Source organism: Thunnus maccoyii, chromosome 11, assembly GCF_910596095.1.
Source record: "Thunnus maccoyii chromosome 11, fThuMac1.1, whole genome shotgun sequence".
In the NCBI taxonomy this organism is placed as follows: Eukaryota; Metazoa; Chordata; class Actinopteri; order Scombriformes; family Scombridae; genus Thunnus; species Thunnus maccoyii.
In genome coordinates, this window is record NC_056543.1 from 20368106 (window position 1) to 20393626 (window position 25521).

Genomic DNA, 25521 nt, shown 5'->3' on the forward strand with positions numbered 1-25521 from the left:
ACGAGGGGTCACTGAATGGTTTGATGAGTGTGAAAATGATGTGAATAATATGCTATGGCCTTCACAGTCACCAGATCTCAACCCAATTGAACACCTATGGGAGATTATGGACCAACATGTTAGGACAGCACTCGCCACCACCATCATCAAAACACCAAATGAGGGAATATCTTTTGTCAGAATGGTGCTCATCCCTCCAGAAGAGTTCAGAGACTTGTAGAATCAATGTCAAGGCACATTGAAGCTGTTCTGGTGGCATGTGGTGGCCCAGCACCTTACTAAGATTCCTTTAATTTGTATATATTTTAATCTATCTATCTATCTATCTATCTATCTATCTATCTATCTATCTATCTATAATGAGGGTGTTTAGCTATGCCTGTTCACTGTGTGACATCCATGTATATATCTAGAATTACATTAAAATAATACATTTTACCTATTTCACAGCAATACTGGAATACATGAGAACATTTTGGAGACAAATTATGTATAAACTTACAAAATATGTAAGTTGTAATCATAGGCAGTATGATTGCAGCTCACTGTCAAATATCTAACAGTGAGGTGAGAGGTTTGTAAACACGGCACATCCTGGATTATACCAAACCCGGGGGCAGTGACCTCACAGTAATGTCTACATCTCCGTTTTGACGTTGCACGAAGATAAACTGGTTTCTTTTTCCCTCCGGGCGAGAATTTATCTTGAGTCCCTCGTGTATTGACTGTCTGAGGAGCGTTTAAAAGGCAAATATCTCCTTTTACCGTTCAAAACCTCCACGCCCCACCCCTCCTGTATCAAGAAGTGAACCGTCCGTCCTGTTGTGTTGCTCAGCTCTGAAATCAGCTGAGTTTGAGGATCCCGCCCCGATAGGACTGTTATTACCCCTGGCACTCTAGGGATGGTTGGTCACACACACGTATTTTGCCTATAGACAAAAAACAGGTTTCCTATATCTTTTCCTCGTGCTGTATTTGTGTGGAAGATGTACCATGAGGACCGGGCTGTTGCTTCTTTCAGTCGGGCTCCCTTGAAGCGAGTGCTCGCATTTGGTGAGTCATTGATGCACCTGATACTTAGCTAGCTAATTGTTTTTACCACGGTGCTGTTTTCTATATGTTGACTTTTTATAACTCTTTTATTTCCTCCTCTTTTATTTAACCTTTTAATATTTGTAATGAATAATTAATAGCTAGCTATATATTTGAACACTCCATAGTTCAATTTTAGTATTAACGAAAACGAGCATTACCGTTAGCTAGCTTTACACCAACATGTTCACTATTGTAAAAAAAAAAATGTCTTACTTGTTTCCTAGTTTATGAGGCAATGACATTATCATTCAGTCTGTGGTTTGTAGTCGTGCAGTTACATAATACACCCAGCAGTCTGTTATGCTAGTGATGCTACAGTACATCCAGGCCAAAAGCTGCAGCGGCCAACTGTCATTTGGCCACAGTTTATTCTGTCTTCTTCTCATGTGCCGTCTCACAGCTAAACATTGTCATAGAAAAGCCTCTCATGGTGGTGGTGGTGGTGTCAGTCAGGTGACACAGTCCACCGCGGGGCTTGTTGGGAGCCATACAGTGTGTGTCCAGTCCACCCTCAAAGCACACATTTCCAGCCTGTTGAAATGCATGAGGTTTTTTTTTTTCTTTTTATTGCACTTGCTGTTCTGCTGAGACACGCCATGAGGAAGTGAGAGTGTACATTTACTTCTGCTTGGCCTACACAATTTGATTATCTAGTTGCCACCTGTCACTAAGCTGGGTTTTTTTTAGGATGGATGGTTGTACTCACATTCTCTTTGCAGGAAGAATTATAGTCTATCTGAACAAAAACAGATGAACACGATCGGTGTAGAATAGGATTTCTTAATCAAAGTATAGATGCCATTTAGGCTGATTCTTCTTTTACATACTCAACGTTTAAGCACTTTAATATCCATATCAAAGCTGTCAGTTGGGGGGGGAAAGCACTTTGGAAAGTTTAATCCACCGGCGACAGGGCTGTAGGATTTTAAGACTGAGGTCACGAGTCCAGCATGTGGCTTTTAAGGGTAAGACGTGTTTTTTGCCTGGCGATGTTAGAAAAGGACACTTTCAACTGTTGGATCATTTCTTCACACATTTTGGTGACAAAAGGCCTTATTTTTTAAATGTAAATGTTACCAAAACATGATATATTATACACTCATTGATCTTGTTAAATTAATATGGCATCATAACCTTTTTATTTCAGCCACATACAAAAAACCCCCCACAGTAATATAGCAGACTATTCCCAAACCTCATTTTCTTGTAAATTAGATAACATAGCAACAGTATGCAAAAACTACCACATCTAACTAAATACACAGAACATGACCTCCTACTCATCTGTCCGAGTATTTTTTGGCTGATAAGTAACAAAAAAAGTGCAGTACAGAAATGTCAGTGATACGTTTTAGGAAATTTAGAAACAGTGTTGCCATTACATAGCCTTGACAGTTAATATCACGGTCACAACTCTTTGATAAACAATTTAAAGGACCCTTATCAGAAATATTTCTGTTATGTAATGTTAAAAAATGAATATGGCCGATACATCTTTATTGGATTTTTAAAAACTGCACAAATATCAATATCTGTATCAGCCTCTAAAACCCATTATCGTTTCCAGCAGAGCATACCAGGAGGCCGACTCAGGGGATGAAAAGAGAAATGACCTCTTCATCACATGTTCATCTTTAATTTTACTATTGTTATCTCCCAGTTTTCTCGCGCTCACTCTCCTATCATTTCTTTACAAGAAAAAAAACAACTCTTCCTCCTTCTCATTCCCATGGGTTAAGAACTGGGTTAGGCTTTTTTCCTGTATTATTATTACACTGAAAGTCTGTTGTAGGCAGTGGGTAAATGATTATTTTCAGAAACAATTAACCTAGGGATTATTTTTTAGACGTACTGATTAATTGTTAGGCTATAAAATGTAAAAAAAAGTAACAAAAAATACCTGTAACAAGTTATCAGAAACTTGCAAATTTGCCTTCAAATTGCTTATTTTACCCACAGTATTACGTTTATAAAAATATGAGATGAGGTAAATCAGCAAATCCTCACATTTTTAAAGCTTTAACCAACAAACACTGTTTACTTACTTAAAAAATGAATCAAATATTACATTTTCATTGATTCTTTTTCTGTCAGTCACCCATCGGCACTGATGCAGCATCGTCCTGGTGCATGAGCACGTGGTATTGGGCTTGTCCACGATGGCAAAGCCCCTCTCAGCTCAACCACAGGGAGTCCAGATGTCTGTGCTCCTCTAATCCTGCCTTCTTCCTACTCCCCCATCCATTTCTGTGTTTAGCTGTATTCAAATACACCACACATACACTCACACACACACACACACACTCATACTCCACTGCCTTTGTCATGTACATGAAAGCAAGAAATCAGTATATTTATCAATTGGGTACTTTTTACCTAAATACAAATATTTTGCTATTTCAGTTCTTCCTTTTTCGAAGCTGCTGTAATCAGTATTTTTATTAACAATGGATCAAATGACAGACCCACAGATACAGTAATTATCAACCGACTCCGCAGTCTTCTTCAGCTCTAGCAGGCATCTTTCAGCTCATTGTTTTGGTTTTAAAGCCTGCAAAATTACTGTTAAGTTCACTCTCACCGTTCTCATCTACATTGCTTCCAGTCGCAGCATGGAGCTGTTTTCCGCAAACGTTTTGGATAAAACCGCTGTACACTACCAGCCCAGCACCAAACAGCAGACAAAGTTAGCATCTGGCTGGTTAAGAGACAGATATTTTTGTCAGGAGTTTGTGAAAATGGAAGCTGAAAAGAGAGTGAATATTGGATTTGGATTTGTCAGGTCGCCAAGAATACGGCTCGAAAATAATTGCTTGTGTCCAATAAGCATTTGCTCACACGTTTGTCAAATAATTTAAAATGCGATAATATGTCAATGTTGCGTTTACGGTTTGTTGTGCTGCCCCCAAGTAGCCAAAGAAACCAGTATATGCAGCTTTTAATTTCACTGTGTAGAGAAGAGAAGAGCAAACTATGTTGCTCATTGCATTCATACCCAATCCATAACTTGTTTCTCTCATACATGCATGCATGCAGAGCCACACAGTATGTTAGAAGGACGCCTCCTTCCTCAGATTGAGAGACAGGTCAATCAGGCAAACGCTGACCAGTCATGAATGAGGACATTTGTCTCCTTTGCCCCGTGGTTTGTGTATGTCAGTGAACAGCGCTAATTGGCTAATTTTATTTGCCATAAACAAGCCTCAGAGGCAGAGGGATATCCAACAGGTTGCAGACAGACCGATACTATTGCAGAACTGATTCTTCTTGTGAGTTTCTTAAACCCTCTGCCTCTTAGCTAAAAACATTTTGTTTGTCTTTCCTGTTTTTCAGACATATTGTGCTGAACATGCTGGGATCAGATTGATGTATCATGGATCCTGAGGAATTAGAGCTACAGAATGACTACCGTTATCGTAGCTATGCGGCAGTCATTGAGAAAGCGCTGCGAAACTTTGAGTCCTCGAGTGAGTGGGCAGATCTCATTTCCTCTCTGGGCAAGCTCAACAAGGTACAGTATGATGCACAGAGACGACCTGATGCCTTAAAATACTGTAGCTGCTAATGACTTCCTCCTGATATCTCAGTTTATGTGAATCGACATTGCTGCATCCAGTTATGCGCACAGTAAAGTTTCTCAACATAACACATGATCTGTTTTCTAGTGTTTTCCTGGAATTAACATTAGTATTTACAGTTATTTGGTGTAGATATTTTGCAAGTGTCATCTTCACAGCTGCTTTATAAGTTTTAGTTCTCTGTAGTTATGAGGAAGTTCTTTTTTTTCTCACTGAGACTCTGTGTTAGACGGCCTTATTGCTCAAGTCTTCTGCCCATTTATTTTGGGCTATAAATATGCCACTTTTCTATTTACTTGCAGAGCAGATATTTACTTTGGAGTGTCTGTGTGTGTTAAAGCAAAAGAGTTGGTCCTTTAAGTACACACAGAATGTGTGAGAGAGAAAATTGTCATGTGTTAAACATGAAACTGAACAACAGTAAACACAAAGTCATGTTATTCTTGTGCGTTTGCGCAGCTTTATTTGTTTTATTGAGTGGATCTGACTGAATTCTCACTCACTATATAAATTCTTTCTCTCTTTCTGTCAGGCACTGCAGAGTAACCTTCGCTACTCCCTCCTGCCCAAGAGGCTGATCATAGGGAAGCGTCTGGCCCAGTGTCTGCACCCGGCCCTCCCCAGCGGAGTGCACCTCAAGGCTTTGGAGACCTATGAGGTCATCTTCAAAATCATTGGAACGAAATGGCTAGCCAAGGACCTGTTCATTTACAGGTGAATAAACAGAACAGTTCACTTGCTTCAAGGAGAGAGCTGGCCTGATTATGTGTGCATGTATGCTTTTTTATGATGTAACTCACTGATGTGTGTGTGTGTCTGTTTTTTAGCTCAGGATTGTTCCCGCTGTTGGGCCATGCAGCAATGGCAGTGAAGCCTGTCCTGCTGACACTATATGAGCGTTACTATCTCCCACTGCAGAGGGCTTTGCTGCCAAGTCTTCAGGCTTTTATAACAGGACTACTGCCAGGCCTGGAGGAGGGACTGGAGGTCTATGACAGGTACACAGCACATGCATTTTTGTGAGGAGATGACAGCATCTTAAATAATCTCAAACCTAACCTTTGTTCTTGCATTTCAAATTTAATTTCTCACTAATATAATCCTTTATCAAAATTTTATATACTTCAGAAGCTAATGTATTGCTCTATACAGAGTTGCTCTATGTGTTTTTTTGGGTGAGTGTTATTATGCTACAGTACCTCTATACTAAAGCAATTGTCAGAATTGACAGTAATAATCAAAAGCCACTCAGAAGTATAGATTTATTAGTTGACATGTTATTGAACGCATGTCAGTGAGTTTTCTCCACCCTGTCCTCTCACTTTGTCCAGGACTGATGCTTTGCTGCTCAAGTTGTCACTGCTGGTGGGTCAGCAGGTCTTCTATGGTGCCCTGTGGGGCAGTATGCTGGTCAGCCCCTTGGTACGACTGCCCGCCTCGGTCTTTATAGTCACACACTTTGACCGCATGTTGACCCTGGACCAGCAAATACACATGCTGGGCTACGACCATCGCCTTGTGGTGAGTGTGTTTGTCTTACTTGTCATATGTGCAGTGGAGAACATTTTAAACATTTTCCATTGTGGACATTTGTTTTAATCATATTTCAACTTACTTGTAAAGTCTACATCATCACCATCTTTTGTCATCTGTTTGAACTTCTTGACCTCTGTCTGTCTCCAGGTGAAGTCAGTGTGTCTTTCTCTGCAAGATTCAAATGTCCTGGTGCAGAGGAACACGCTAGAAATCCTGCTCTTCTTTTTCCCTTTTGCTAAATGTCTGGTAGGTTCACACATTAACTTGCTTACTTGTTTTCCTGGACATCATCTTTGATTCTAAGTGATCTAAGTAAAGTGTTTCTGCATTCCTCCTCTTGACATCGCTTTAGATCATCAGAGTTCTGTAACATCTTTTTCCTCTGTTTTCTGTCCAAAAGAAAGGTTCATTTATTTACAACCTGGGTCTTATTTTCAGTCATTATGATGAACATTTATGAACATTTTATGCACCAGTGTTTATTGCTGAAATCTAGGGACATTACCGTATTGCCAGTCCATTCGGGCAAGTGACAGATGAGACAGTCGAGCATGTTGTAAACAAATCAATAATGTTGCCTAATTATCAAAACACTTCTTGGGAAGAGAATAGAGATGAATGTTAAAATTATTCCCAAACTGTTTGTTGTAAATGTCCAGGAGATAGACAGTTCTGTCTAATTACCTCAATTATTGAGATAATTGGGTTAAACTGGTTTGCTGCTTGCCCTTGTGATGCAGCAATGTCACTAATATTATTAGATCACAGCAGTTAATTTGGTAAGTTAAATGTCATCATGATTGACAGAATTGATGGACAAATATTAGATTCAGGTTATTTAGAGGGAAAAAAGCAAGAATAACCCCATAATTATGTTTCTGTACATTGCACCCTTGATGGCTATCATTGATATTGTCAGCTATCATTATCACTGCTGCTGCTTGAAACATGAATATTTTGTCAATTTCTGTGCAGCAGCACATGGGACAGACTTACAATAAATGTAAAAATATTCTTTAACCAAGTCTTAGTTTAATCACTTTTGTGTAATATAAGATATATAGACAATAGCAAAACAAATTGTATGAAAATTAGTTTTGTGAATGGTCTCCAATATTATTTCCTATTTCTGTTGCATTGAACATGGCGTCTGTCCCATCATTACTCTCCTATTGTTTCCTGTCCTCATCAGCTACATCTGTGTTGTTGGTTTAGGATCCAGCGGAGACCACTATTGCTATGAGTGTGGAAGACATGACCACAGTGGTGTCTGCAGCTTCACTCACACTACTCCGCAGAGACATGTCCCTCAACAGACGCCTCTACGCCTGGCTCCTAGGTTCTGATCAATAGAAAACACTTAAGTGATGAATCATGTGTATCAAACCACTGTCAGGCAGTCAGAGCTCGATCAGTGGTTCTCTCAATTTGCTCACTAATGTTTGTCTGCACGCGTGTGTGCATGTGTTTTCAGGCACAGACACAAAAGGAGAGATGGTGGCACCACATCCCACCCTCTCCACTACCACAGAGGAACATACATCCTTCTACTTCAACAACTATTCCAGAGATTTCATTGTGCAGGTACCTCACTTATGTATTAACACACAGATTCACACAAAAACTGAAAAAATACATAAATATATGTATATGCTGGTATATGTATTAGCTAAGCTTAGAATAAAAATGGAAAACAGAGTGAAACAGCTAGCCTGGCTCTGTCCTAAGGTAACAAAATCCACCTACAGGCACCTCTAAAACTCAGTAATTAAGGTGTTACATGTTGTTTGTTTAATCCTTACAAAAACTGAAGGGTGAAAGCAACACATGTTACCCGGAGGTTATGTGCGGGACTATTTCTTGGCTGGGAAGAGTAACCTGTTCCAGTCAACCAGTGGAGACTCCAGGGAGTTAATGCCCTGAGCCAAGAAATTATCCTGCACATTATCTCTATCTATCTCTTGGCAAATAATCAGATTTTCCAAAACAAAATCTTTAACTAAGCTAAACATGATGTCTAAATTAAACTATTCTGTTAAATATTTTAAAGCAAACTACATTTCAGCTTGTACAATAAATGAAAAGAAGCATAATTTACATTTCACATCATGGTGAAATGTCTGTTTGTTAAATGTCTTGGTGTGTCTGTTTGAACGGTGCATTAATCTATGTTTGTCCTCCGTTCCTCTCCTTCTCATCTGTTGTTCTTTGACTTCAGGCTCTGATTAACATCCTCAAACAAAGGGATGTGGAGAGCAACCCAGAGAGCGTGACTGGATACCTCAGGCCCTTTCGCATCATCATCAGCCTGCTGGATAAACCGGAGATAGGTAGGCAGCACTGAGCAGTACAGCACACAAACACAATCAAAACACTGAATTACTTGATCCACCACTCTTTGTTGTTGTCTCAGCCTGTTTTACTGTGATGCCTCTGCTCAGGTCCAGCGGTCTTGAGCAGTGTGCTGTTGGAGGTGGTCCGAGCCTTCTACAGCTATTGTCGAGAGATGCTGGGGGAGGAAACCAGCTCAGGGCTCTCAGGGAGTCAGCTGGCCAGGTGAGGGCAATAGATGAAAGAACAGATGCAAGGATGTTGACTGTCAAGTTAATGCAGGTTTAGCTGAACACTGTTTAATGTCAAAACGAACTCCGTGACCCATGGTGCTTGTCTTGTGTTTTCCTAAACAGTAAGATAAAAGAGAATAAGAATGCGTCAGAGATCATAAAGACGATGAATATGCTCGTAAGCTCCATGAACAGTGAATACCTGTGGGAGTACATGACCCGACGCTTCTGCACTTCTCTCAGGTAAGACAGGAATGACTGTGACACAGAATTCTTAATTATAATCCTGAATTATAATGGGGAATTCTGCTTAATACTTAAACTTATCAGGTGTTAACTTTAAAGTATAATGTCAGCCCAGAAAATGCAAGATCATAGCTGAAAGTCAGCATTCACATAGTACACTGTAAAGCAGCATTGCCAAGAACATATACAACATATGTTCTGACTTTCCTGGTTTACCCTCAGGTATCAGTTGACAACCATCACTGTCTTTCTCTCTTTACACTATAGTGACAAAGACGACCCACCAACACCTCCTGAGCAGGACCGCAGCCATCCAGCTCCCTCTGTCACAGAGATGTCCAATCTCATCATTTTCCTGCTTGATGTGCTTCCTCTGGTAGATAACTCACACACTTTCACATCATAGTTCCCTCCTTTGTGAAAAGAAATAGCTGCAGTTAACTTACACCACAAAGGGGCATCTATTTTAGACATACACCCAGAGCAGATATTTGCTAATAATCAAAAAAAAAAAAAATTGATTCATCCAGAAAACCAGACTGCTGGGGTTTGACATTTTGGAAATATTCAACAAATACTAAAAAATGTAGACAAACTGAAAAACAAATTTTCCTTTTTTTCTTTGTTTGACATTTTTGTACCCCTCTGGTGCTCAGTAAATATTTATTTAAAGCTAACTGTATCTATTATTCAGCACTAGTTGACCCAAGTCTGACTCATAAAGATGCCTGAACAAACGTCTACACACAAACAGTATTTTTTACATGCTGGTGTTTTCCCACAGGAGCTCCATGCCGATATCCAGTCCCAGTTTCTTCCTGAGATGCTGGGCACCTTGCTGCAGACCCTGTGCAGCCATATGGACTCTGTTAGTCTAGAAGATGTCACACAGGGCCTGCGCACCTGCTTCAAAGTCCTGAGTAAGATCCAGATGCCTGTGGCTTATATGGACATTGAGGCAGGGGCACACTCAGAGGAGATGGAGTCACAGACACTAGAAGGGGAAGACAGAAAAACAGAGGTGAGGCATTTTAAAGTGTGTGCCAGTGTGGTTTATATCTAAATTTTTGAAGTTTGACTGCCTCATCTTATAAATGATCCTTTATCCAGGATATGGAGAAGGAGGGAGAGAAAGATGGCAGTGCTGGTCAGCTTAATGGTCACCATGGAGTTGAAGAGCTGAACAGAGATGGAGGAGATGAGGCAGAGCCTGCAGATGGTACTTACCCAACACTCAGGTCTGAAGACAGCGGATTGGGAATCAGCGCCTCACCGTCAGAGCAGCATCTCCCACCGCGGATGGGGGCCGAGGGAAATGGAATTTGCAAAGAAGATGAAGGAGTGTGGAGGAAGGGAGGCAGTATAGACACCATGACCCAGTGTCTGCAGGACATCCTGGCCTTCATAACCACAAGGTAAACTACTGAGCCATTGTCAAATTAGTCATCATCTAGATAGACTGTTTTATTGCCCTCTTTTATTAATTCTCTTAATATTTTCACTCCTCCCATGTTTCAGATACTTGCTGGTGCAGGTGGAGGATGTCAGCGGACAGGAGGAAGAGCCCCAGCCTGATCTAACTGTTGCCTCGGTGGAACAGAAGACCTTGTTGACGGGCAAGGGGGGAAGGGAAATTAAGGACAAACTGACTGAACTGTTCAATCCAAACAAGTTTAAACACCGCCCTACATCTGACACCCAGCTCTCAGCAGTCCCCACAGAGAAGAAAAAAGAGCGTGGACATTTAGGGTGTCTGGACTGGGCAGCTGGCTACATGCCCCGGGGCAGAGCAGAGATCTCTGAGGCCTGTCGACAGGCCTTCACCGCCACCTGCCACCTGCTGCTGGAGTGCACCACCTTCCCTGTCTACCTAAGTGAAGAGGAGACTCTGGCTCTCCATACAGACATGTTCGGTCACACAGGTCAGCACACAGTTTGATTGTATTCATCCAGCTGAGGTGATACTACTCTTAGCTACATGCTTTAACCCACAAAGTAGTAATAAAATATATTTGTTTTCCATAGGCAGTGACGTGGACAGCCTGCCAGTGTGGCTGAGGTCCTTGATGACACTCTGCTGCCTCTCCAGGGACTACAGCATCCAACACACTGCAGTGGCCTCTCTGTTGGAGCTCATCAACCACTCTCAGTCCTTAGCACTGGTGATCCAGGACAAGCACAGACGCTACCAGAACTCTGACACTAACCCTCTGAGCGGGCGGCTGCAGATGGTCACTGTGCCACCCATCTACCCTGCTGTGCTTCATGCCATAGAGGAGGGCACAGATTTCTATCAGGTTAGGTTTGTCAAAGGGAAAATGTTTGTATAACTCAAAGCTGTTGTGTAAGTGTGGTACTTAAGATTTTGCAATTTTGTGCTGTGACCCAGAGGGTGTCCCAGGTACTTTGGAGCCAGCTGGACACGGAGCGCAGAGAGCAGCACACTTCCTGTGTGGAACTGTTTTATAGGCTCCACTGTTTGGCGCCATCAGCGTCCATATGTGAAGAGATTATCTGCCAGGCGCTATTGCACAAAGACAAGGTGAATATACCTGCACACACGCTGAACCACAATTGTTTCACACATTTTAATTTTCTCCTAGTATCTTCTAGATGTGTCAGTTTAACTAGGACACACAAACGGACCTGCCAGGTCATATGATGAGATAAGCAAATAAGCTAAAGGGTTGTGAACACTGTATGCCTTGTGTTTGTCTGCCCCAGGCTGTAAGGCTGGAAGCACTGCACCGCTTCACTGTTCTGTGGCACCTGACCCGGGAGATCCACACCAACAGGACCATGTCCCTCAGACGCTCCTTTGACCGGTTAGTACATAGTGGAAAAGTAGTGAGCAGTAAAGACAAATGGAAGGTTAATGCCTATAATTTGGTCTCCTTTTTGGTCTCCCTATCTTATGTAGCTGCTCACCATATGTGTCAGTTCTTCTAAGATGGTCTATTAGCATGCTACAAACTGGTATTGATTCCCACAGACAACAAATACAGAGCATTTAGCAACTTCCTAATCTGAATATGATGAACATTATCAACATTATACATATAATTTAAACCAAACATGTCAAAAACTGCAGCTTGAGTGAGAGCCAAGACAGTCTGCCTCTTTGTATCCCATGCAGAAAAACACTGGGTGAACTTTCTGAAATTTTGATGCTTATTTTTGTGGCATTGTCTTTCATCTGGCACCACCAACAGGTCAAAATTTCACACTCCCACGTTCCATCTTCAAAATACAATGTTGTTAAAGTGCTGTTGAGACTGTTGGCATGTTAACATGCTAACTTTAGCAAATATAAGCATGCTTAGTGAGAAAGACAAAGTACAGCTTAGAGTAAGCCAGACAAGCTTATTCTGAGATATCCTAAAATTGTCACAGTACAGGAGAGAAACCCTTTTAATTTAGGTAACAGCACTACTCTCTGGCCAAAACTGACATGTTTTGCCTCACTTGTGATAAAAATTTAAGGATAGCAAATTCTTCTCTTCTTTTGTTTTCTGGTTTGTCATGAGCATTACAGCCTCACTGGGTCGTGGCTATAGACTTTGAGTTTCCACAGCTGGGAAGGATTTGAACCTCTGTGTGTCTTTTTCAGGTCTCTGTGTGTCGTGGTGGACAGTCTCAGCTGTACAGATGGCTCAGTAAGTGCAGCATCTCAGTGCTGGCTGGTCAGGGCTCTGTCCCTCAATGACGTTATTCGGATCCTGGAGCCTATTCTGTTGTTGCTGCTTCATCCTTCCACTCAGCGTTGCAGCATTCAGAGCATCAAACAAAATGTCACTGCTGGTAAATTCATTTGTCAACATGTTGTATGAGTGAATTAAATTTGACTGAAAACATTTACTGTGGCTGTACGCTGTGTGTTTTTGGTAAGCTAATATGCATTTTATTTTCAAAGGCAACGTGAAGGTTCTAAGCAACAGAAGTCGATCCTCCACAAAAACATCTGGCACATCTGTGGATGCAATGGCTACAGAGGTCACTTCCTTGAATCTCTTGAACATTGTGGACCGGGAATCCCTGTGGGCAGAGTTAGACAATGGTCCAGAGTTGGCCAAACTACCAGACACTTTAGTGGTATCCCGGAGTGAGAGTGAAGAGACAGAGGAGGAGGAGGAGGGTGGAGAGGAGGAGGAGGAGGAGGAGGAGGAGGAGGCAGAGAGTGAACACACTGAGTCAGCTGACACCAGTGGTGCCCAGGTATCCACAGAGAACTCAAGCTCTGGCTCTGTCCCCTACCGCAGCATTGAGGAAGGAGCCCTTGTCAACGGCTTGCGGAGGGCAGAGTCCGAGCACACACAGGCATCTGATTCACTGTCAAGTGAGGATGAGGAGGACGTAGAGCTGGAGGCCATGGCCAGGTCTCGCCTGTTAAAACAGGAGCGTGAGAAGAGAGAGGCCATCGACTCTCTGTTCCGTCATGTGCTGCTGTATCCTGTGGCGGGTGGCTGGCGCCATCTGCTCCAAGGCTTAGCACTGCTAGATAGCCTTCTGAGGAGCAGTGCCCAGTGCCCTCTGGTGGATGCCCTCTCCTCCACCTCTCTGGACACAAGCTCTGCTGCACATTTAAACCTGGTCTCCAACCTCTTGCAGCGCCACCAACAGGCTCAGGATGGCAAAGGTTTCTACGGCTGCTTGCTTTCCCCTTCCTCCTCCCCCTCTGTACCCCCATCCTTGCTCATTGAACTGCTGGTGTCCTTGTGCCTGCGATTTCTGCGCTCTCATTACCCTTCCTACCTGAGTCTTAGTCCTCTTGACTTGCAGGGAAACAGGGAGGTTCAGGTGAAGAGTGTGGAGGTGCTGACACGGATGGTGAACCAGCTTGGCTGTGTGGCACGGGGACAAGACGGCAATGGGGCCAGTCTGGAGCCCATCCGCAGACTCCTCTCAGGATGTAAAGTGCAGCAATATGCTCTGCTTACACTTTCTGCATCTATGTACGTCAGCCAGAAGGGAATAGACAAGGGACCATCCAGGAGTTTTGAGATGCTGGATGAGCAGGGAGGCCTGTCGGAGGAGAGCCTGGTGAATCTCGGAGCAGGAGGGGGGCAGGAGCAGTACCCCTTACAAATGGAATTACTAAAACTCCTTCAGGCTCTCATAGTCCTGGAATACCATGTGTGGCCTGGTGGGGCTGTCTCTGCAGCTGGGTCAGGTGGAGCATCTGGCCAGCCCGGTGAGCCTCGTGAACACCCGATTGCTAGCACCCCCCTTGCTCGTGAGTGGCAAACTGCTGTCCTTTTCCAGCAGTCCATCAAGGCGGCCCAGTACGTCCAAAGCCACCCCATCACAGCCCAAGGAATGTTTGTCTCTGCTGCAGCCAGGGCTCTGCAGCCACAGTATGGCTATGCCATGCACCCCCACTGGGTTTCACTGCTGTGCTCCTCTCTGCCCTACTTGGGACGCTCATTAGGCATCATTGTGGCTCCGCTTATCAGTCAGATATGCAGAAACTTGGACGAACTGGTCAAGCTCTATGAGCACGATGGAGGAAAGACAAGTCAGAGGTAGGCTGAGCACCACTGAAAATGCAAACACAAAATCTAATTTGTCATATAGTTTATCACCTCTACAGCACTACACTGTGTAATGTATCATTTTACCTAGTTGCTTGCCTGACCTTCAGTTATGTACTGAATATCATGACGATTTATAATAATATGTGTAATATATATAATTAATAATATTCTAGGTTTTTATACAAGAGGCTCCTGTTTCGACTGTGAGGACATCACAGTGCTTCAAATTAAATGTCTGATTTATGTTTCTGTCTTCTGATCAGCCTGAGTGGTAGGAAGGAGAACATCGCCCCTGACTACCCTCTAACTCTGCTAGAAGGCCTGACCACCATTACACACTATTGTCTACTGGACAACAAGAGAGTGAGGAATGAAGCCCACACATGCACACAGATATGTACCTTTTTATATCTATGTGAATGTAAATGTTTTCTTCTCTCTCTCTCTCTCTCTCTCTCTCTGACAGTCCCTGGTTGCCCGTGATCCTATGGATGTCCGTAATGCACGCAATGCTGTGATTGAGGCACTGCCGCACATGCTCAGTAGTATGGCATTGTTATGGGGCGTGGTCATGAGAGAAGAGTTTCAGAGGCGGGCATCTGACACTGCACAGAGCAGCAGACACACTTCTACCTCTGTCTACTTTAAAAGCACCAAGGTGACATGCGTCATTTGTGCTGTTTGTTTTTCTTTATGTGATGTGTTTAACCTATGCGCATATATTAGTGTGGCAGATTTCAACTATTAATGCTGTGTGCATTTGTAGATTCTACGGCAGCGGATACTGGAGTTTCTGGTCCCTCTGACTGAGCAGTATGGGGTTCAGCTCATGGCTTCAGTGGGAGCAGTGTGGAGCAGCAGGAAGAGTAAGAGGAGGCACAAAAACAAAGTAAGAACTGTAATGTGTCTAGAAAAAAGAAAGAACACTCACTGGAAGACTTTAGAGTGCCTGCGGCATCATTGCGCTCCTCTCTATTTTAGGTTTTACCTGTGGCCAGTGAGTCTCGTCTAACCATTGTGGATCTGGTGAAATCATTGAACACCTTGCACACGGATACCATCCTACAATTGGTCAAGGAGGTGGTGAAAAAACCACATCAGATAAAAGGAGATCAGGTACACAAACACGTATACATGCACACATGCACAGATGCTCCGAACCTGTATTCAGGAAGTTTCAGTGAAAGTTGATTTTCACTCATTTTTGTCTCATTTTCTACTGTGTCCTCTCCAGAAGTCAACCCTGGTAGATATCCCCATGTTACAGTTCAGTTACACCTATATCCAGAGGTAAGTAGCAAAATATAATGCAAGAACTCAAATTTAGTGAGGTGATTCTACAAATGCTCACTTTTATAATAATCTCTTTTTTGTATGTAGTATTTCAGCTCAGGCCGTGCAGGAAAACATCGCTCCTCTCCTCAGTCTTTTACGGGAGTCTGTTCAGCTCAACCTGGCCCCGCCTGGGCACTTCTTACTGCTGGGGTCAGTTTTTACACACTCATTCTTTATCCAAAGTCTGATCAGTAATAGTAGCAGTACTATTGTGCAGTGCTTATACAAATAGTATCACGGTATACACACCAAAAAAGCTCATAAATACACTGTAGTCCATGTCTGTACTCAGCAGACAGGTCAGACAAGCAACCATAATGGTCATACTACACTTTAATGATAGTGACAATGAAAGGCTTGCTGGTGTATTATGAAAAAAAAATCCTTGTGTACATTTGTTAAATTTCTTTGGGGAAAATTCAGTAACAATTTGTATCTTGCAGAATCCTCAATGACATTGTTAATAGGCTCCCCAACCTGGACAATAAGAAGGACACCCGAGATCTGCAGGTATGATGCATGCTTTGTAACTACAGCTATGATTGAGATAGCAAGTGTGTGGTGTGTGAGAGAGATACTGCAGTGATATTGATGATGGCATTATTGTGCAGGAAGTGACTCAGCGGATCCTCGAGGCAGTGGGTGGGATCGCAGGATCATCTCTGGAGCAGACCAGCTGGCTCAGCCGCAGCCTCGAGGTCAAAGTTCAGCCACAGGTGTGCCCTGAGGCAGAGGAACCTGATGACACGGAAATGGATGGTGACCATTATGGTAACTTTAGTTAACTCTGACAAATACACAACACAATACAATACAATAATGAACCCAGGAGATCAATTTAGTTGGATTTATGTCTGATTGGGCCAGGTAGAGCTTACAAATCACTACTGTTGCCATGGAAACACTGCTTTCCCCATAGTAAACTTCAGCTTAGTAGTCCATGGTTGGAAATGTCCATCTTTCTTGTCTAATGTGACCTTGAATTAGAGACCTGCGCCTGTATCCATGGAAACCTGAGAAATCTGAGAGGCACAGATGACAGACATTCTTCCATACTGTCAGAGAAATGCAGAGTTTTTGTACAAATTCAAATTGAGTTTTATTCCATATACTGATTGTCATGGAAATTTAAAGATGAATTCACAGAGAGCGGTTGTCTTTCAAAGTTTATTCATTACAATAATCAGAATTCACATTTGTAAATGGATCTCCAGCTTTCTAGGCTGAGAGATGACTGTAATGAAGTTCAGCTATCGTATTTGTACACAGTCTCATACATCACAGAGTATTTCGTCACCCTCAGAGACTAACAGTTGTCTTTTAATTAATACACAGTTGCCCTTTTGGTTAATTCATAGCTCTGTTGAAAGGGGGTTTCTGCACCTGGTCCTTATCTGATGGGAAGACGCATCTGACTAGATTCTCACAATTTCTTATCTTGGTCTTGTTTCTTCCAGCTGCTTCTCTGACACATTGCTGTAGCCTTGGCCTAAGAAAACATTCACAGTCAATGGATAATTGTTATTTCCTTCACACTGATGTAACAAAGAATAAAACCTGAATAATTAGTGCAGATGCTTCTATACAGGTGTACTGCATGCTCTGTGACATGTATAAAATGGACCAAGATGGTAAGAGAAGCTACAATCACAAATACTGCTCAACTTGCTAGTGTTTCCGTAAGAACAGTTACTCAAGTGACATCTGCATTTAGATTTATGGGAACAGTACAGGCATGAACACTTGACCCTTAAAGTGATGGCTCTGTTGAACTGTGGAGGGCATTTTCATGGCATTCATTTGTCTCCTTGGAGGAAACAGTCATTTCAAATAAATACAAAGTTATTTTGAGTGATCACTTTTAACCTATGATGAAATATTTCTCTTCTGAGTGTCACCTATCTGTATATGCCTTTAACAAACCTCATAGTTATGTGTACTGGCCACAGTACACAAAACAAGTTTAGGACAGCTGGCATAGTGAAGACTATATTTATTAGAAGCTTGGTAAACAGTAACACATGAACTCACTATTCTGTTTCTTCTTGTCAGAGTCGATGGCTCAAGCTAGCACCATGGTCTCCTCCTCGGCTCCCTCAGTTTACAGCGTGCAGGCTCTTGTACTCCTGGCTGAGGTAAGTTTTTTTTCAGGTTTTATTAATGGCAAGTGAATGAGTGGGTGAGCCTTTGTGTGTGTACTATAGGTATTATTTAACACACTTTCTCACTGTGTAGATCTTGGCACCACTTCTTGACATGGTATATCGCAGTGATGAGAAGGAGAAAGCGGTTCCTCTCATTTCTCGGCTCATGTACTATGTTTTCCCCTACCTGAAGAACCACAGGTAATTACTGTTGTAAGTGTCTGATTCATTTTACTGCTGGCATCTCTGGTCTCTTGGATCTTGATAGAGTTCCTCTAACCTTCTCTCCTGTAGTGCCTACAACATGCCCAGCTTTGCGGCGGGTGCTCAGCTGCTGAGCAGTCTGAGCGGTTATGCCTATACCAAAAGGGCCTGGAGGAAAGAGGTCTTTGAGCTCTTCATGGACCCTCTCTTCTTCACCATGGATGCCACCTGTGCACTGAGGTTAGCATTTTGGGCAAAATATGGGATGGAAATGTATTTCCAGACAATCATCTACTACTGTTCTAGTTCTTTGAAACTTAAGGAATATTAAAAGACACACACACACACACACAGGAGGCATAAAATCATACTATTTATTAATATCACTTATTATTAATAATAAAAATAGAATTTTATGTACAGTATTTACATACTATATCATACAAAAAAACTGAACGGAGGTGCATTGTAAAATAGGGTAATGTGTATTGGTGGGTATGATAGGTATTGGCTTGTGAAATAAAGACACTGTATGACTGATGATTAATACAAGAGGTAGAGCATTTCAGTGAATGAACTAGCTGAGGCAATATGAAGAAGAAAATCCAAATATATTCCTACAGTGCAAAACCATAGTAATACCTAATACAGTAGTTAAGAGTTTCAGCTACTATAAGTGTTGTCAATTATTATTCACAGTAAGAAGACCTTGAAACATTTTAGTAGCATAATATATTGGATATGTGGTACTAGCATATGCTGTTGGCTGGTTTGCTTACTTGCTAAGAGCTGCAGCATGTAGGCAGGGTTTGTTGAACAGAGAGATTCAGTCTGCTGCAGCACATAGGAAGGTCAGGTGACCACATAGTTGATTCAGTGGCTAAACAAATTCAGGAATCGACATGGCTCAAGGCTGAGAGGTTGCAAAGATAAACTTCTTCTTGTTCTTCCTCTTTTTTGTGTCACATGTGTAACCATTTCACTCGTGAACTATGGGTTGCTCAAACCAGTTACAGATTTAGTTTTGAAGGGGAAGTGGTGATACTTATCCATGAATTTGGAAATATCTGACTACCCATGAATTTAGGAGTAGTTTCTCGATAACTGACATATCGACTCAGTTGAAACAGAAGTTACGCTGACCATTCAAATTCAAAATCATAGCATTGTGGACATGCAGAATGTATTCCAACACATGTAGTTACTCAGTTTTGCTGATAGTATGAACAGTTTTTTTGGAGAGTGTGGATGAGTGTGTGAATTTAGGTTTTATGACCAGAGTTTACAGAAGGATGAGTGAATGAATGCTTTTGATTGACCACCTTAATGGATTGGGTTTCAGAAAAAGTTCTGGTTAATCCTACAGATGTATTTTATTATACTTTTCAGTAACTCTAATGTGTATTTAATATTATTAAATAAAAGAATTGAAGATGACCAATGTCTAATGAACCCTGCTTGGCTGCTCTGTGTTCTCCATAGTTGGAAATCCATAATTGACCACCTGCTGACTCATGAGAAGACCATGTTTAAAGACCTAATGAGTGAGTACAGCCTCTAGGAATTGAGTGTGATTCTGTAAAAAGACAATTGTAATCTGGAGGTGAGAGTTAATCTGTGATATAAAAGATTTATATGTAACTTCAGAGTGTTGAAGAAAATCACTCACTGACCCAGAGCGGGTCTGAGACAGTAGACTGACCCAGAGCAGAAGAAATGGAAACACTTTATACAGTAAGATCAAGGCAGTGATCAACAAATGGTAAACAAAAGGTAGGAAGGGAGGGCATTTGCATTCAGACCTTGCAGTGGGACACACATACAAGATCAAGGGTCAACATAGAAAGGGGGGGACTCTCAGGTAGGTGAAATCAAGGGGCAGAAACAAGAGGGGATGTTGCATTCAGACAGGATCAAAAAAGGTTAAATCAGCAGTCGTCAGGAGGCAGGAAAGACACAGCTGGCATATGGTTAATCAAGGGGTTGTTCCCAGACATCACTTGATTATCAAGTCTCTACCAAAATGTTGATTATCAAGTCTGTACCCAAATGTGTATTCTTCTTCAGTCAAATGCAAGGTGTAGAGAATGAGAGAGAGAGATCATGGAGAAGCAATGCTGCAGAGATGTTCAGACTCAAAGTTCAACCCTCTCAAGTATTCAAGATTGAAAAATTAGATTCAGACAAGAAAGTGGTTAGATATTATATTAAAACCACTGCAGTCAAAATGTCACTTCTGGAAGTGGTGCGTCAAATTCAAATTACAGAGTGGCATGTTTGATTATTTGCTGTTACAGTCCTGTATTTATTTTTGCTGCAGGCATGCAGAGTGGCTCTCTGAAACTGTTTGCTAGTGCAGACCAGAAACCGATGCTGCTGAAGCGCCAGGCGTTTGCCATGTTCAGTGGAGAACTCGATCAGTATCATCTCTATCTGCCCCTCATCCAAGGTGTGGTACTGTTGCTGGATATTTATTTGGATTTTTATGAAACACATTACACATTATACTACTGAATGTGTTGCTTAGCAGTTATGAGACCTCATTCCCCTTCTTCCAGAGCGTCTCACGGAGGCTTTGCGTATGAATCCCAGCGCTGCTGTTTCAGCCCAGATGTTCCTGATGTTTCGTGTTCTCCTGCTGCGGATTTCATCCCAGCACCTGACATCTCTGTGGCCGATCATGGTCACAGAACTGGTAAGATCCCATCTTCCAAGAGCCTGGTTTTATACACAGTGGCCATATACTGTATTGCAGTGGTAGGCAAATAGTGGCCTGTGGGCCAGATCCGGCCCTGCAGAAAAAATATTTGGCCTCCTGATGAAAGTTTTGACTTTCATAGTTTATATCAAAACCTTTACATCAATTTTCCCAAATCTACTGTAGATAACAAAATAAACACAAGGCTTCTGTAAATCCCAGTTATTGTAATATAACTGTTACATCTAATACTGCCCCCAATTTGAACAGTGAATGGTGCTGAATAGAGGTTTATTAAGTCTAATAAACTACCAGAAATTAAAGTTTAATGTGTGAATTCCACAACTTTGGCCTATGAGACTATAACAGATTTGTTCTTCAAAAACACAAATGGTTGGCAGTCGAACAGTAATGGTGTGCTGATGCCATTTTCCCCTTAGATACAGTCCTTTATAGTGTTATAAAGCAATCTTATTCTTAAATGTAATAAAAGAAATGAACAAAACCTGTAGGTCTGCCTTTCCACTGTACTGGGTATCAGCCCTGCAATGAAAAATCCTTAAAAAACTGGCTCGTGTTTGAATCTAATTGCTGATCACTGCTGTATTGTTTTAAAGGAATTTTTTTTTTTTTAGATCCGCATATTTGCACGCCTAGAGAAAGCTCTGCAGGCAGATAAAGATGTCTCAAAGTGAGTTCATTATTTTATTCATGAATTCCATTTCACTGAAATTCTGTCGATACTCTCACTCTTAATAATGTTTTCTCGTGTACCACCTAGGCTGGCTAAAGTGGTACGTGGAGCCCTTGACAGAAGTGGACCAGTGAATTTCTCTCAGGCAGACTTGGACATGTATCTGTCAGCCTGCAAGTTTCTGGACACCTCCTTGGCGTTTCCTCCAGAAAGGATACCACTCTTTCAGATGTAAGACCCTGAAATAGGACAAAATCTTTAAAAACCTTTCTAATTTAAGTTGTGGTGTTGCATTAGTTATTTTGTCTTGGTATTCTATTCCATCTTACCTTTTCTGTGTCACTGTTTGTTCCATGTACAGGTATCGCTGGGCATTTGTCCCTGAGGTGGATGTGAACCGCTACAGTGGCCCAGAAAGTACATTGATAGAGGGCGAACAGGAATGCACACCCCATGTTGTCAGAATACTGGAAGGAATACAGCAACGATATGCAGTAAGATCATATGCTGGTTGAAACAAATCACAAACATATAGATAGTCATTCCCATTTTTTAAAGTCTACACTCTTGAATGGTTAACCTTTCTAAATCATCATGTTGCAGGGTATGAGATAGCAAGTAACCATAGTAACAATATCTGTGCTTCATGTTTCTATGTTATCAGCAACATCTCACTGGCGACACGAACCTAATCATAGGATTTTTTGCTTTGATAATTGGCTGCGGTGAAAGCTCAGTAATGCAATCTGAGGTGTTCAGATATGGAATATAAAGGCTTTGGCACAAATAAACAAAACAAAGCAGTGTGGCATTGTTTCCTTCCCAGCTGCAGATTATTTTTGTTAAATTGGGACATCGGGTCCTGCATAGTCACACAAATCTGGGTCGATTTTGGTGCATGATACTCAGAAAGATGGTGTATTACAATTTAAATGATGTATGATGAACGTCAGTTGTAACATTTTATTGATTTTGTCTTTTATAAATGAACAAAGTCGAATGAAAGTTGCATGATTCATTCGTTTTGTGAGTTTTGTTTTGTGACATGACCACATCTCATACTATCATGTGTTATCATGTTATTCCAGACACTGAATGGGCTGAGTGAGGAGTCATCCACAGAGCATTTAAAGTTCCCCCTCCTCACCCAAAGCTCCCTGTCCTCCATCACCCAGCTGGTGCCTTTCTTCCGCACCCTATGCTGTTCCTTCCAGGGCCCTCCGCCCTACAGCCACCCTATGCCCCACTTCCCAGTAGCAGACTACCCAGCATCCAGTTCAGATGGAGTCATGAAGAGACTGGAGCACATCACTGAGGAAGAGTTCTTGGACTCCATGGAGAGTTAAAAAATCAAGCATGAAGCTTTCATGAACCAAGTCCTCTTCTCACGCTTAAAACCCTATGGTAATGATCTGCAGCCATATGAGTAGAAATCCTAAAAAAGGCACAACCAGTGATAATGTTGTATTGTGAACTAGAAAATAAGGAAATGTTTTGGAATTCTGTTTTTTAACGTTTTAACTTGTCTGATCTTCACATGAATATATGTACCTCTGAGGTGCTCTCACACTGAATCTGTATTGGAGAAACTAAGGGACTGTGGTGTAATTATTTCCATTGGCCTTTTTGGATATCTGAAATAATATGATATGAAGTATAAATCACAAATTACTGCAGTATGCTTCCTCTCTCAAGGATGAGTATCACCTTTGTTGAAAATTATTTACATGTGTCATACATACATGTGTTTACTTTCTTTGCTTTCAGTGATTTTAACCTAAAACTTTTTACCATTGAAAATGGTTATTATGAAAACCAACTTCAGTTAACTGTTATTACAAGGCATACAGCCTGTAATTACAGTAGTTCCAGTAAAGATGTTTTGTTTGACACAAAACAGCAGATTCACTGTGAAGAACCTTATTAATTATCGTTAATGTGTTCTTTTGACCTTTTCATAACTCTGGTTAACACACTCTCTAGTACGAACATACAATGCTTATGTCTGTCTGACTCTGAGAATGTAAAGACCATATGTCTGCAGGACATCATTGTATTTTCTCTTTCTTATTTGGATAAGTCATTATTGGACCTCACAGGCCCTTGGTAAGGATTTATGTTTAGACTTTTATTGGTAAGTTACTGAATGTGATTTGTGTACATCAGGAAAACCCTTTGAAATATTATCGGGTGTACCTCGCTAAAAACATGCTTGCCATTTTTGGTGTTCAAGGGAAATCAGCCTTTCTTTGTAGTTGTTCATGGATAGTTTGTACCACTGCCTGTTATCTTTTTTTCCTCGGTGCTGAATGTTTAAGTAATTATTGTTTAAGTTATTTTGGATGTTGAAAGGACCATGTTATGTTTTGAATTAACAGAAACAAGACTCATTAAATTAAATAAGCTTAAATACTGTGTTTTCACTGTACAGCTTTAGTTGCTTGTTTTGCTGCCTTTGCATTAGAGGAGCATTGTTGAAGGACTCAAAACTGTGACAGTTTGGGTCATTAACCTTGATGTGCTACATCATCCACACAGCAGTCAATCACTGTATGCAATCATAAGAACACACTGTAGGGATCTATTCAGTTTGATTTGATTGGGAACAATGTGGTTTCTGGTTCAACTTCTCATGTTCACATGGTGAATAAAGACACTTGTAGTATTGACAACAACTTAATTAAAAATTAATTAACTAATTTTATTAAAAAAACAACAACTTTAAGCAATGTTTCAATGAAGACCACAGGCCGAAACATGTCTGTTACATAATGAAATTGTTCTCCATAATTCAAGAGATGTAACAACTTGGAATCCCTCAGGAGGAGCTGGACGATGTGGCTGCAGTCTGGACTACCTTGCTTAAAAGGCTGCCAGGACCAGATGTAGATAAGTAGTGGAAAACAGGCAAACTGTAGTTACTGTACAAATGAGATTAAAAGTTATGGATATGATATACTTTTAAAACTCTATACAAATACCTTTTTTTTCAGAAACTGAATATACACATCATCCTGACATGAACAGATGCCTCTAAGCAGATACAAATAGCCTCCAAATTGCATCCAATTTTTACACCTGAAACTATGATATAAGTTTTGCCTTTTTTAGGTAACTGCAAGCAGAAATCCATGGGAGTTAAGCCAACAAAATTTTGTGGGCCCTAATAAATTTAAGTCAAAGGAGACCATATGAAATTGCTAATCTCACAACTTTATTGCCCCTTTGCTTAGTTAAACCTAATTGATATAATTGATATTTGGACATGTTTGTAATTACAAGGCCTGTTACTGTGATTAGCTGAAAGTTCTGATCAGTGGTGATGATGATAGGACATTTTCAACAGAAAACACTGTAAACATGTATATATAATTAATTGCACCGCTTTATTAGTTTTTGTCTGTACTGAACACTACTCTGGAAACCAGAAGTGATCCTAGCAGAGTACGTTTTTCTTATAAAAAAAAAAAAAACAGTATAAATACTGTGCTATTATTCCATTATTTGCCATTCCAATGACAAGTAATACTTCTATCACTAACGTTAAAGTCCTGCAGTAAACGGAACAAACAATGTGAAGAAAATTGACGCAACATGTGAAGATGAGGACGGGAAGTTGGATTTTGACAGATACGTTAGTTGTTTAAAAACCTTTTTGTTTCATAGAAATAAATAAATAAATAGAAAGCGAACAAAAAGCCGCGAATTACGTGTGACACAAGCCGGTTTTGAGTTTTCGGTTTCATTTTCCTGCGAAATTGACTCGGACGTTTTACTTACCTTATTTTTTCCCACCCGCTTTCCGTGAAGGCCCGCCCTCATTAGCCTCTGATTGGCTAGTAGTCGTTACCTTGGTTGATTGGATTGGTTGTATTTAAGCACAAGGAGTGAGA

The 25521-nt window shown here is 41.3% G+C and overlaps 1 protein-coding gene and 1 long non-coding RNA gene across 3 annotated transcripts; one reads left to right on the forward strand and one right to left on the reverse strand.

Annotated features, from left to right (window-relative positions):
* The first annotated feature begins 801 nt into the window (after positions 1-801).
* Positions 802-24038, forward strand: dop1b (DOP1 leucine zipper like protein B). Of its 2 annotated transcripts, XM_042425716.1 has the most exons (39): positions 802-1053; positions 4429-4606; positions 5206-5387; positions 5501-5671; positions 6005-6194; positions 6357-6455; positions 7425-7548; positions 7684-7793; positions 8428-8539; positions 8651-8765; positions 8897-9016; positions 9287-9395; positions 9804-10040; positions 10130-10434; positions 10538-10941; positions 11045-11316; positions 11409-11561; positions 11744-11844; positions 12630-12820; positions 12933-13154; positions 13188-14541; positions 14817-14916; positions 15020-15211; positions 15320-15442; positions 15535-15669; positions 15788-15843; positions 15934-16038; positions 16332-16398; positions 16500-16659; positions 17941-18023; positions 18124-18233; positions 18327-18476; positions 19719-19780; positions 20557-20685; positions 20795-20931; positions 21570-21625; positions 21716-21859; positions 21990-22122; positions 22717-24038. In XM_042425716.1, the coding sequence occupies exons 2-39, from the start codon at positions 4469-4471 to the stop codon at positions 22972-22974; spliced, it is 6909 nt and encodes a 2302-aa protein (XP_042281650.1). In that variant the 5' UTR covers positions 802-1053; positions 4429-4468; the 3' UTR covers positions 22975-24038. The 2 variants fall into 2 exon arrangements, with proteins under 2 accessions (XP_042281650.1, XP_042281649.1); XM_042425715.1 differs by having other exon boundaries at positions 12933-14541.
* LOC121906706 lies at positions 21776-25492 on the reverse strand. Its single transcript, XR_006098715.1, has 3 exons — positions 25409-25492; positions 21958-22095; positions 21776-21867 (listed from the first exon to the last, which is right to left on the reverse strand). It is a non-coding gene; the product is annotated as an uncharacterized LOC121906706 (long non-coding RNA).
* Positions 25493-25521: the final 29 nt, after the last annotated feature.